Raw genomic sequence first — 12,106 nt, 5'->3', positions numbered from 1 at the left:
GCGGCAGGGCCACACCAAGGATAAGAGACCTGCTGTTGCTGCCAGCTGAGGGAAATCCAACCTGAGCTCAAGTGGGAGTGGCCTATGCTGCTTCTGGAGCCAAAGGGCCAAGGCTCCTCATCCTGGCTTCCCAGGCAGGGTGGGGGTTTGTCTGCAGCACACAGGCCACGATGTAGTGCAGAGTCTAGCACTGACACCCCTCCTCCCGCAGTGCGCCTCGCCCAGACGTCACCTCTGTTCTCCAGGCCCACGAAGCTCTCCAACTCCTCCTCAAGCCGGCCCGGCCCCAAGCCCTGGCCCCCGTGCAGCTGTTGGCTCAGATCCTGTTCTATCAGCTTCAGGTCCTCAGAGTCCAGTGGGCGGCTCTTGCTTAGCTTCTCCTGTAGGCCATTGGCTTCTTGGGTTGGGGAGAGGAGGAGCCGTGGGGGTTAGGGAGGTGCTGAGAGAAGATAGCCCCTGGGGACCAGCTGGGGTACTGGTGGGGAAAGAGGGGCTTGGGCTGGATCCCACTGGCACGTGGGTTGCCAGGCAGAGACAGCTGAGCCCCGCTAAGCGAGGATCTCCCCACCCCAAGGGCAGTACTGATCTCAGCAAGTTGGCAAAGGTCAGTCCCTCAAGAGTCACGAGACGTTTGAAAAGATGACGGCTTTGGTCTGTCTCTGGACTTGCCCTGCCCATTCCATGCATGAGGGAGAGCGCTGCCCATACCCCCTGATTAGGTAAGGTGACGTAGGGCGGGGGGTGAGAGCTCCTGCAGCAGAGGCTGCTCCTGCTCCTCCCCTGCCCAGCACTTAATTCTGCCTCCCCAGAGTCCAGATCAAACCTGTTCCCCCAGCCCCATCTGCTGTGGCCTCACTTCAGCTCCTCCTGGGGTTCTCCTCCCAGCCCCTTTTCCCAGCCTGGGCATTGCAAGGAGGGAGAGGGGAGGAGAAGAGCTATCTTGAGGTGCTGGGCTCTCTCTGCTCCCTCCTCCCCTCAGCTCACCCAACCCTTTCTCACGGGGCGAGCCCTCAGGACCACTCTTCTCCACTCCACCTCCCCTCCTGGGGGAATGGTTCAGGTTGCTTCCTTCAGCAGCTCTGACTGGTTGCTCTGCCCCAGGAGGTGGACAAGTGGGTCAGGCAGCCAATCAGAAGAAGCTTCCCTCAACCGCCTGCAGGGGTCAAACTCGGGTAAAGGGCTGAAGCTTCTGGCACCCACCCCAGACAGGGCTGCAGCCCAGCCAGCACCTGTCACTGGCAGAGCATCCAGAGAGCTGGCAAGGGGCATATGGTGCCCAGACAGACAGCCAAGCCCCAAAAGCAGGGGCACAGGGATACTAGGCATGGATAGCTGAGCCCAGATCACAGCAGCAGCTCCTCAGAGATTCTCACAATGGAAGGAGCATCAAGCCAGCAAACCAGGTGGTGATCCCCAGATTCCTCTCCCCAGGCATCCTGACTCCCAGCCTCCTCCAGTTCTAACCCACTGGACCCCCTTCCCCTTCCCGAGCTGGGGACAAAACCCAGGAGCCTCTCTAGGTGTTACCAAGAGCTGTGTTTAGCCGGGGTGGAGGAAAGGGTGGAATAACCTTCCAGCGATGGCTCACCTGAGACGCTCAGTGCTGTCAGCAGGTCATGCAGGAAGAAAATCTGCTGGGGGGAGACTAAGAGGTGCAGGGATCCCAGCTTCCCATCCAGCTCCAGCTGGGGAGAGGAGACAAGCAGAATTCACTAGGCAGGTTCCTCCTCCTTCTTCCCCCCTGCTCCCACTGAACAGACCAATGGGCCCATCCAGTCTGGCTCCCCTCCCAGCCAGCCACAGGATGTTCTTGAGGCAGTGAGTTCCACAGGTGAATACCAGTAGGTGGTGCACTGTGCCACATCTCCATGAGACCCCCTTTCAGCTGGGAAAAAGGAGGGGGGATGGGATCCCCCCACCCAATGTTTCTCACCCTGGGCCCGGGAAAGGCCTCGTTCTGCTTGAGTTTGATCCTCATCTCCATGTAGCCAGAACAGCTGCCGATTTGCAGGGGAGGGTCAGGACCCTCGGGCGCCTCTCCACTGGCTGAGGACAACGACTCGCTCATCTGGGGTTGGGGCTGGGCAGATGGAAAGGAGAAGAGTTTGGTTGCTACAAATGGATGAGGCTGGTTTGGGACCAGCAGCCCCTCCCATCCCAAAATGATTCAGTGGGCTCTCCCCGCATGGTAGCCAGGCAATACCGAGCTGCCAACGCACACAGCTGGGGAGAGAACCCAGAAGCTCTGACTTACAATCCCACGCCTTGTGTTCAGATCAGGATTCCTGGGTTCCTTCCCAAGCCCTGGAAAGGGAGTGGGGTCTAGTGGTTTGAGCAGGGGGCTGGGAGCCACAACTCCTATACATTAGGCCCACTCCCCTCCCCCAAGCAGGCCCACCGGTCCCCTCCCATGGCTGTGCCTGGAGGTACCTGGGGGCCCGGCACAGGCGAGGCTGCGCTTTCGGGGAACTCCTCGTAGTACAGCTGCATGCCACTCAGCTGCAGGATCTTGTGCACGAAGGCCGGGGGTTGGTGGATGTCGACTGGGAGCACCTGGTTGGGGTCCTTCACTGCCTCATCGCAGTAATCCAGCCTGGGGGAGCGAGTCACAGGGGACGGGGTTAGACACAGCCACATGGGTACCAGAGCTGGGCCAAAGGTGGCCTCAGACAGCTGAGTACTTAGCACTTAGAGCAGCGAGGGGGGCTGGGAGACAGGATTCCTAGTTCTATCCCCAGTTCTGGGGGGGGGGGGGGGGGGGGGGAGCACGGGGTCGGGGGGGGGGGGGGGGGGGGGGGGGGGGAGTGGGGCCTGGTGGTTAGAGCAAGGGATGCTGAGAATCAGGAAAGCACTGAAAGAGGGAAGAGCACCCCTCACTGAAGTCCTAACATGGCTCCCTGTACCACCCCATTCCTCCTGGGATGTCTCCCATCCAGGTACCAGCCTGGCTTAACTCAGCTTAGCTCAAATTCTGACAGGATCCCCAGGGGAACAGTCTTCCCTCCACACTCAGGATCAGAACCCCCGTTACCTTTTAATATGCACCTCCAGGGCCACCCCAGTCTGAGAACTGCTGGGTACGTGCTCCATCCGAACAATGGTGTCCAGGAATGTCACCTTGATCCTCCGCAGCACTGGGAAGGGGATGCCAGAGAGAACCAGAGACGTTAAGGGACCATCTTGCAGTAATTACCTCTGTTTCCATCTGTAGCTCTCAATGTGCTTTACAGAGGAGGGCAGTATTGTTATCCCCATTTTACAGATGGGGAAACGGAGGCACAGATATTTGCCCAAGGTCACAGTGACGGACCTGGGAATAAAATCCAAGTCTCCCAAGTTCCTACTGCAGTGCTCTACTCACTAGGTCACACTATCTCCCACCCCATGGATCTCTCCACTAAACCTCTCTCCTTGTCCCATATTGGTTCCTATGGAGGGCGGGTTATCTGGCTTTCAGCCACACAACTGACATCTGCCACAATCTCTCTCCAACCACTCCCTTTGGGGAGGTTGGGGGTGCAGTAGAGTGGTATGTTTTGGGAGCATTTTATCTATCTTCTACCCCAGTGGTCTCCAAACTTTTTTGATCACACACCCCTATCAGTAAAAAATTTGAGCACGCACCCCCTGCCGCACCGGCTCTACCATTTTTGCCGAAGCAAAAAAAAAAATAAATAATAATAATAATAATTTAAAAAAAAAAAAAAAAAGGCGCTCGGAATCCGCCCAAACTGACAAAGCAAAAAAAATAAAATAAAAAGCACGCCTCCTGCCGCTCACCCCCAAAGATCTCTTGCTCACCTCCTGGGGTGCACGCATCCCACTTTGGAGACCACTGTTCTACCCCTCTATACATGTTACTCTGAGTTTATACTAGACAAGGAAAGTTGCTTACCCCTGAGATTAGTGGTTAGACTGGGAGCCAGGACTCCTGGGCTCTATTACCTGCTCTGGGACAGGAGTGGGGTCTGTGTGGGTTAGAGCACGGGAGGCTGGGAAACAGAACCCCCGAGCCCAATCTCCAGCTCTAAGTGGACTGGATTCTAACAGGTTAGAACAGGGGTGGAACTAGGAGTCAGGATTCCCGAGTTCCATTCCTGGGTCTCCACCTGCCCCTTGGTTCCCAGCAGCAATCAGATTCCCCCTGGCTCCCGCCCTACAAGATCCCGGGAGAGACTCACCCGTCTCGATGGTCTGGGCGAACATCTCAAGGCCCTCAAGAGGCTGTGGGGGCTCCTCAGCCTGGTCCTTCAAGCACTCCTGGGCCAGCTGCATGCTCGTGGTCATGCATGATGACCAGCTCTGAGACTCTGTTCCCGGGGTGGCTGCGGGAACAGAGGGGCACTTCGTTACTGAAGGTCAGTGAACCCTGAAGGCACTGCCAGCCCCATCCACCAAAGGCAGGCCAGGCACACAATCACCATCCACTTCAGAGCGCAAAACAAAGGCACAGAACAGGAAAGGGACTCAGGCAGAAACAGGATCCAAGCCCCAGGCTACCCTAGCCACTAGGCCTTGGTTTCCATACCTAAAATTGGGGATAATCCTTCCTCTGTCTCGAGCAGGGACTGTCTCTCACTAGGTCTGTGCAGTACCTGGCCCCAGGGGGCCTGGTCTCAGGCCTGGATGGGTCTGTGCAGCACCTGGCAGTGATGGGGGCGGGGCTCATACTCTCACCCTGGGCAGGGGGTGGGGAGAGATGTCTGTAGGAGCAATTTTAAGAGCCCCTATTAATTATTTCTGCTGGCATCCAAGCAGCCCCCAGCTCTGAAAGGGCTAACCACCCTCCAGAAGCAGCCACCCTCTCCCGGAACCCCAGTTAGTGAGGTCAGTCCCCACCCCGGAGCCCTCATGTCGGGTGAAGCCCATCTCCACGTGCTGCGCTAGTAGAGACCCTGGCTGGGACAGGGGCAGGATCCCCAAGAGGTTTGTTAAAACCACCTCTCCTGCAGGTAGCAGGGCAAAACTCGCATGGGGGGGACCCCACTTCACACAGTTGGCCGCTGTGACCTTTGACCATCACCGGGGCTTATGGGAAATGCGGAAGTGGGGCGAGAGATGCTGAGCACCTCTGCATTGCAGGGAGGAACAGCAGCAAATTAAGATACCAGCCATCAGTGCCAGCTACCAGCACTCCCTGGGCCAGGCCTGCCCCTGGGACCACACACTCAGAGAACTCAGGCCTCCGCAGCTGGAGCTAAAGGAGCAACACCCCTAATGGGCATGGGGAGCAGGCACTAGCCAGAGCGCAGGATGCTGTGGTCATGTCCCTACACCAGGGGGAGGTTGGGAGCAGCCCCACCCCTCGGCCCCGCAGACCCAGCTCTCACCACTGCGGTACTTGGGCCGGCACGTGATCTGCAGCCCTGTCACCTCCACGGTGCAGTTCTCCGTCACCAGCGCCGACCAGGGGATGGTGACCGCGATGCTGTTGATGAAGCCATCCACAATCTCCAGTGGGGCACTCACTGACTCCAGGAGCTCGTTCACCGACTGCAGGGAGAACAGAGGAGCATTCAGACAGAGACCACTCACCTGGGACAGAGATGCAGCTACCTCTGGGGTGGGGCGAGGGGGCTGTTTATACCAGCATCCCTTGCCCAGCGCTGATACAGCTACCTCTGGGGTGGGGTGCAGAAGCCAGCAGATATTCCCTTCACTGTCGCACAGGGTTATTTGACCAAAGACAGCAGAGAAAGTAGATGTCAGTTTTCAGAGCCGCCCTCAGCAGACAGTTTCATGGAGTTCAAATTTATTTAACCTCCAGGCCCCAAAGTGATTTTGTCAGGATTCAAACTGGTGGCATCTCTGAGCCAAGGGATTTCCAACTTGTTGCTAAGACCACTAAGCTCCTGCACTCCCATGGGCTCCTACCCCTTCAAACCTTCCCTAATGAAGGACTGACGAGTTAAGCATCACACCAAGTATTAAAGGTAACTTTACTACCTACAAAAGGAACAGGAGTATTTGTGGCACCTTGGAGACTAACAAATTTATTTGAGCATAAGCTTTCGTGGGCTACAGCCCACTTCTTCGGACGCACAGAGAATGGAACATATAGTGAGGAGATATATATACATACAGAGAACATGAAAAGGTGGGAGTTGCCCAACCCACTCTAAAGGCTGATTAATTAAAATGAACTGTTGTCAGCAGGAGAAAAAAAATGTTTGTAGTGGTAATCAAGATAGCCCATTTAAGACAGTTTGACAAGAAGCTGTGAGGATACTTAACATGGGGGAAATAGATTCAATGTGTGTAATGGCTCAGCCATTCCCAGTCTCTATTTAAGCCTAAGTTGATAGTATCTAATTTGCATATCAATTCAAGTTCAGCAGTTTCTCGTTGGAGTCTGTTTTTGAAGCTTTTCTGTTGCAAAATTGCCACCTTTAAATCTGTTACTGAATGGCCAGAGAGGTTGAAGTGTTCTACTGGTTTTTGAATGTTATGATTCCCGATGTCAGATTTGTGTCCATTTATCACATTGGTAGATATGCAGGTGAACGAGCCCCTGATGGCATGGCTGATGTGATTAGGTCCTATGATGGTGTCACTTGACTAGATATATGAACAGAGTTGGCATCGGGCTTTGTTGCAAGGATAGGTTCCTGGGTTAGTGTTTTTGTTCTGTGATGTGTGGTTGCTGATGAGTATTTGCTTCAGGTTGGGGAGCTGTCTGTAAGCGAGGACAGGTCTGTCTCCCAAGATCTGTGAGAGTGAGGGATCATCTTTCAGGATAGGTTGTAGATCTCTGATGAAACGCTGGAGAGGTTTTAGTTGGGGGCTGAAGGTAACGGCTAGTGGCGTTCTGTTATTTTCTTTGTTGGGCCTGTCTTGTAGTAGGTGACTTCTGGGTACTCGTCTGGCTCTGTCAATCTGTTTTTTCACTTCAGCAGGTGGGTATTGTAGTTTTAAGAATGCTTGATAGAGATCTTGTAGGTGTTTGTCTCTGTCTGAGGGATTGGAGCAAATGTGATTGTATCTTAGAGCTTGGCAGTAGACAATGGATCGTGTGATGTGTCCTGGATGAAAGCTGGAGGCATGTAGGTAAGTGTAGCGGTCAATAGGTTTCCAGTATAGGGTGGTGTTTATGTGACCATCACTTATTAGCACAGTAGTGTCAAGGAAATGGACCGCTTGTGTGGATTGATCTAGGCTGAGGTTGATGGTGGGATGGAAATTGTTGAAATCATGGTGGAATTCCTCAAGGGCTTCTTTTCCATGGGTCCAGATGATGAAGGTGTCATCAATGTAGTGCAAGTAGAGTAGGGGCATTAGGGGACGAGAGCTACCTACCATTCTCTGAAGAGGTAAACTGAGGCAGGGAGTCTGGGGTCACCCAGCAAGCCAGGGCAGAGCTAGGAATAAAACCCAGGAGTCCTGACTCCCAGCAGCCACCCCTGCTTGAGCCACTAGACTCTCCTCCCAGAGCCAGGGATAGGGCCCAGGAGTCCTGGCTTGCAGTTTGCTACCTTTTTGGGAACAGGGAGCTGACTCAGCATTGTATTCCCCACTCCTCCAAGCAGAGGCAGCTCACAACTTCCCAGTGCCTGGAACAGCCAGATTCCACTTCAGGGCTCATCGTTAACCTCAATGGTGAGTGGCTAAGTGTGTGAATCCAACTGGCCTGTCCACATTCCAGCAGGGTACAAATACCCTGGGCACTTCAAGCTGCACTTCCTGTCCTAGGCTAACATGCCCTGTAGTGCCCCACTCCAGAGCTGGCTGCATGTCACCAGCGGCCAGCTGATCCTTGCATGCTGCACTCTTATCTGGGAAACCTCCCTCTGATGCCAGATGACATGGATTGTTGTTCTAAAATCTACTCTGGTGACAAGGGCTGGGGAGGTCAGGTGACTTGGTTGCAAAACCATTTCAGCAGAGGAAGTAGCAGGCTGTCTGCACAGGGTTTCCAGCTAGTTAATTGTAGGCCTCATAGAAATGCTAAGTATTAAGGCTACTGGATTATTCTGACAATAACGCTTGGGATCCCATGGCACCTTTAAGACTAACAGAAGTATTGGGAGCATAAGCTTTCGTGGGTAAGAACCTCACTTCTTCAGATGCAAGAAGTGCCTTGCATCTGAAGAAGTGAGGTTCTTACCCACGAAAGTTTATACTCCCAATACTTCTGTTAGTCTTAAAGGTGCCACAGGACCCTCTGTTGCTTTTTACAGATTCAGACTAACACGGCTACCCCTCTGATGCTTGGGATCCCAACTCCGATCGGAGACCCTCCTCATCGGGCCAGAGACTGCACAGCCCTGCCCTCCCCCCCCCACCCCCCCACACACCCAAGATCAAGGCCCCTATGGGGCCAAACATTGCACAAAACAAGATCAGGGTCCCCCATCATACCAGGCACCGCACAGACCAAGATCAGGGTCCCCCAGCACTGCAGACCCCCTCAACCCAAATCAGAGGCCCCCATTGGGCTGGGAGCCACACAGACCCCCAGACCAAGCTCAGGATCCCCCAATCACACCAGCCCCCACACGGACAGTGATGGCCAGTCCCTGACCTGATGAGCTTCCAATCAAAACAAAGGATGTGAGTGGAAACTGAGGCACAGAGAGACAGTGGCAGAGCTGGGACTAGAACCCAAACGTCCTGCCTCCCAGCCCAGTGCCCCAGCCACTAGACCATACTGCCACCATGTGTCACACACAGCTCAACAGGAGCAGAACGAGGCAGCCAGTCGAGGCTGCATTGTGCCTCGTGGAACAGCTTCCTGGAAAGCCAAGAATAGGGAGGGTGATTGAGACATGGCAGGGAGGGGAGGGCACGTAAGGAGGGACAGTGGGACACAGTAGTGGTGGTGGGGACACACAGAAGGCCAGTCCCAACATGCCAGGGAAACATCATTCTAACAGGTGTACAGTGACCGCAGCTGCTAATTATAACCCACTCATGAAGGCCAGCAGCCCCGTTCCCCAGCAGGTAGGACAACAACCACCTCGGTGCAAGGGGCGGTACTCACTGGCACTAGGATTATGGGCTGGCTGGCCAGCCCAAAATGGCAACATCCCCCACCGCCACCTCCCGACCTGGCAAGGAAACTAAGGCAGGGCTGGGCTAGTGCAGAGAACAAGAGGGAGCAGATTTCCTGACGGGATCTACTGGGTTAGAGCAGGGGGCTGAGAGCCAGGACTCCTGGGTTCTATCCCAGCTCTCCTGCTAACTCACTGTGTGCCCTTAGGAGGTACAGCCCCTGTGCCTCAGTTTCCCAATCAGAGACAATGCCTCCCCTATCCACCCCTCTTCCTCTCCCCACAGGGAAGCTCTGTGCTTGTTTTGAAGCCAGGCATGAGTCAGGAAACCCTGAGTCACAGAGCAGATTAATTAGCAGCTCCGGGGCTGGCGTGAGCCCAGGGCATTCATCAGCCCTGGGGTCTGATCACTCACCTACCCACACTCTCGCCTCCCCCCTTTGGCATTTTCTGTATTCATGGTACACCACCAATACATACATGCAGAGCAGCCTCACCTGCGGTGCAAGGCTAACCCCAGCAACCAGCTAGGCACAACCAAGAGTAACTGGCATTACCAAGCCACTCGCAATATAGCGCCTCCATCTGAGGGCCTGCTAGCACCAGCGAGCACAAGCAGGGAAATCAAGGCACACAGAGGGGAAGGGCAAAGGTCACAGAGGGCACCACTTCAGAGCCAGGCGTTCTAGCTCCCAGCCCTCCCCTGTTATAGCTTGTGCTTCAGAAAGTGGGGTGGGGACTCAGCAGGGGGTGCTCTCCCCTCTGCAAGAGTTCAAAGGTGAGTCACAGCACTGGTGTCCCTCCCACATGCCTGCACGCAGCTAAACCAGGGGTTCTCAAACTGGGGTCAGGACTCCTCTGGGGGTCATGAGGTTATTACCTGGGAGGTCACAAGCTGTCAGCCTCCACCCCAAACTCCGCTTTGCCTCCAGCATTTATAATGGTGTTAAATATATTAAAAAGTGTTTTTAATTTATTAGGGTGGGTCACACTCAGAGGCTTGCTGTGTGAAAGGGGTCACCAGGACAAAAGTGTGAGAACCACTGACCTAAACCCATCCCTCAGCCCCCTAGGCTCTTCTCTCCCCCCATTCTGTTGATGTCCCTCAGTTCCAAGCTATAGCCTCACTGTGTGGCTCCACTCTGATTCTCCCTCCTGACCTCCCCAAGATCAACACACCCCAGGCCCCATGCAGCTTCCTTGTCCTCTCATTCCCTTCACTGTGGGGCACTGGAAGCCGAGCCCTAACACTCACCACAACACAATGCTAGGCTATTATTTGGGACCTGGTGACATGACCCACAACTCAGGGACATACCCCACTTCCCCAAGACACTACACCTGGGGTGACAGCAAGGTTATTAACCCAGCAGCTACAGCAGCCCCTCCCCCAACCTAAGGGGAGCAGAAGACAAGGAAGGGTGGCCCAGCTCCAAGGGAGGTGGAGAAACTGAGGCACAGCACTGCTGCTAATATAAACCAGGGGAAGAAATGTAAGGGTGGGCTAAGTGGGTGAATGGCTCAAATACAAGCACATACCCCACATGGGGTAACACTACAGAGTTGGGCTCCCCAGCAGTGGGGGTGAAACTTCTAGCATTAGCTCCATATCAGCCTAGATAGGGGTAGGAGACAGAGCACTGGACTAGGAGAGGGTGGGTGGCTGTCTGTCCAGCCCTTTCCTGCTTGTCTCATATCAGCAAGGAGACTGGCCAGATAGGCTCAATGGAACGTCACCTCCAGAAAATGAAATCCACAAGGAACAGGCCATGGAAATATACCAGCATCAGAAACCCACGGACCGGACCATCCTAGCACACAGGGTGGGAGTTTAAGGATTAACCAGGTATTTCCCTGTCTCAACCCCTCCATGAGGCCACTTCCCAAGTGGTCCATCCCCCCTCCTCCCAAAAACACACAGTGCAGTTACTGCTCTATAAGCTGGGCATTTCAGAGACACGACCCTGAGCATAGAGTACTGCCTGGGCAGGTGGGAGGCAGTGAAACACACAAGGGGTGGCAACCCATCCTGAAGCTAGTTCTTCCTGGTGGGATCAGTCACTGTCACTAATCGCACCCCCCCTCTCTTCCCAGTCACCAGTCTACTCTCTGGCCCTGCATACACCTGGTTCCTACCCCATCCCCTTCTTACCCACAGAGCCACGCTGCCCTGTGTTCCTCACCTACATATCCAGGCAGATGCCTCTCAAGGTCCTTGCTCCTCCTCCCTGAGCCCCATCCCAGGCCCTCAACCCCTATGGATCAGGGGATATGACCTCCATCTGGGCTTCCCACATCACCTGGTTCTCCCCTCTTCCCCTTCAGCTCCCAGCTACAGATCTAGGCCCATGCCAGCTCCAGTGCCTCAGCACAGATTCCAGCCCCACCCCAACCAACCTTGTCCCCCACCTCCACCTCAGCATCCTGTTTCCGCCTTGGGCTCACACTGTCCTTCTCCAAGATCCCACAGTGTCCTGGACCCCAGATACGGACCCTTCCAGCAGTTCCCAGCCCCTCACCCATATATTGAGGTCGATGTTCCCCAGCCCCCGGTACCAATCCCAGCCACACCCATCCAGCGCCCTGGCTTCCCCTAGTCCCAACCAGCCCCCTCACCCATGTCGTGGTGGATGTCGTGCAGCTCAACCCCACCCCTCCAGCTCCCCCGGCCTCCCAGCTCCCCAACCCCCACGTCGAGGTGGATGTCCCGCAGCGCCTCCACTCCTGATCCCTGCCCCTCACCCAGATGTCGAGGTGAATGTCCCGCAGCGCCCCGGCGCCCTGGTACAGGTCCAGGCTGAGCTGCTCCAGGCTCAGCCGCTCCTCCAGGTAGTGGCCCAGGTAGTGCTGCAGCAGGTAGCGGCAGGCCCGCTTCTTGATGGAGCTGGACCAGGGGAAGAACCAGCGGGACATGGCTGGGTGAGGGACGGGGGCGGCTCTACCCGACCCGGGGTGCGCCCTCCCCGCCTTAACTTCACTCTGCCCCCCCGGCTCCGCGGCCGGCTTGTTTTCCCCCAGCACTGGCCCGCTGGCAGGGCAGGCCCCGCACTGGTTGGCTGGCAGAATGTAGCTCGTCACCTCTCGCTCTGTTCTGATTGGCTCCGCGGGGAAGCGCC

At 55.5% G+C, this 12,106-nt stretch overlaps 1 protein-coding gene across 3 annotated transcripts in view; it reads right to left on the bottom strand.

Moving 5' to 3' along the window:
* The window catches only part of ATG2A (autophagy related 2A), a 38,103-nt gene extending 26,200 nt beyond the window's left edge, over nt 1–11,903 (bottom strand). For all 3 annotated transcript variants that reach the window (XM_034776136.1, XM_034776137.1, XM_034776138.1), the window contains exons 1-8: nt 11,733–11,903; nt 5,331–5,493; nt 4,182–4,325; nt 3,032–3,134; nt 2,431–2,593; nt 1,934–2,080; nt 1,589–1,685; nt 233–397 (exon numbers count right to left, since the gene is read on the bottom strand). In XM_034776136.1, the coding sequence (XP_034632027.1) occupies nt 233–397; nt 1,589–1,685; nt 1,934–2,080; nt 2,431–2,593; nt 3,032–3,134; nt 4,182–4,325; nt 5,331–5,493; nt 11,733–11,903 (1,153 nt within the window). The remainder of the gene's footprint in view (nt 1–232; nt 398–1,588; nt 1,686–1,933; nt 2,081–2,430; nt 2,594–3,031; nt 3,135–4,181; nt 4,326–5,330; nt 5,494–11,732) is intronic.
* Nucleotides 11,904–12,106: the final 203 nt, after the last annotated feature.

Source organism: Trachemys scripta, chromosome 7 (assembly GCF_013100865.1).
Source record: "Trachemys scripta elegans isolate TJP31775 chromosome 7, CAS_Tse_1.0, whole genome shotgun sequence".
In the NCBI taxonomy this organism is placed as follows: Eukaryota; Metazoa; Chordata; order Testudines; family Emydidae; genus Trachemys; species Trachemys scripta.
Note: the sequence above shows the minus strand (reverse complement) of the source record. Positions and strands in the feature narration are given on the sequence as shown.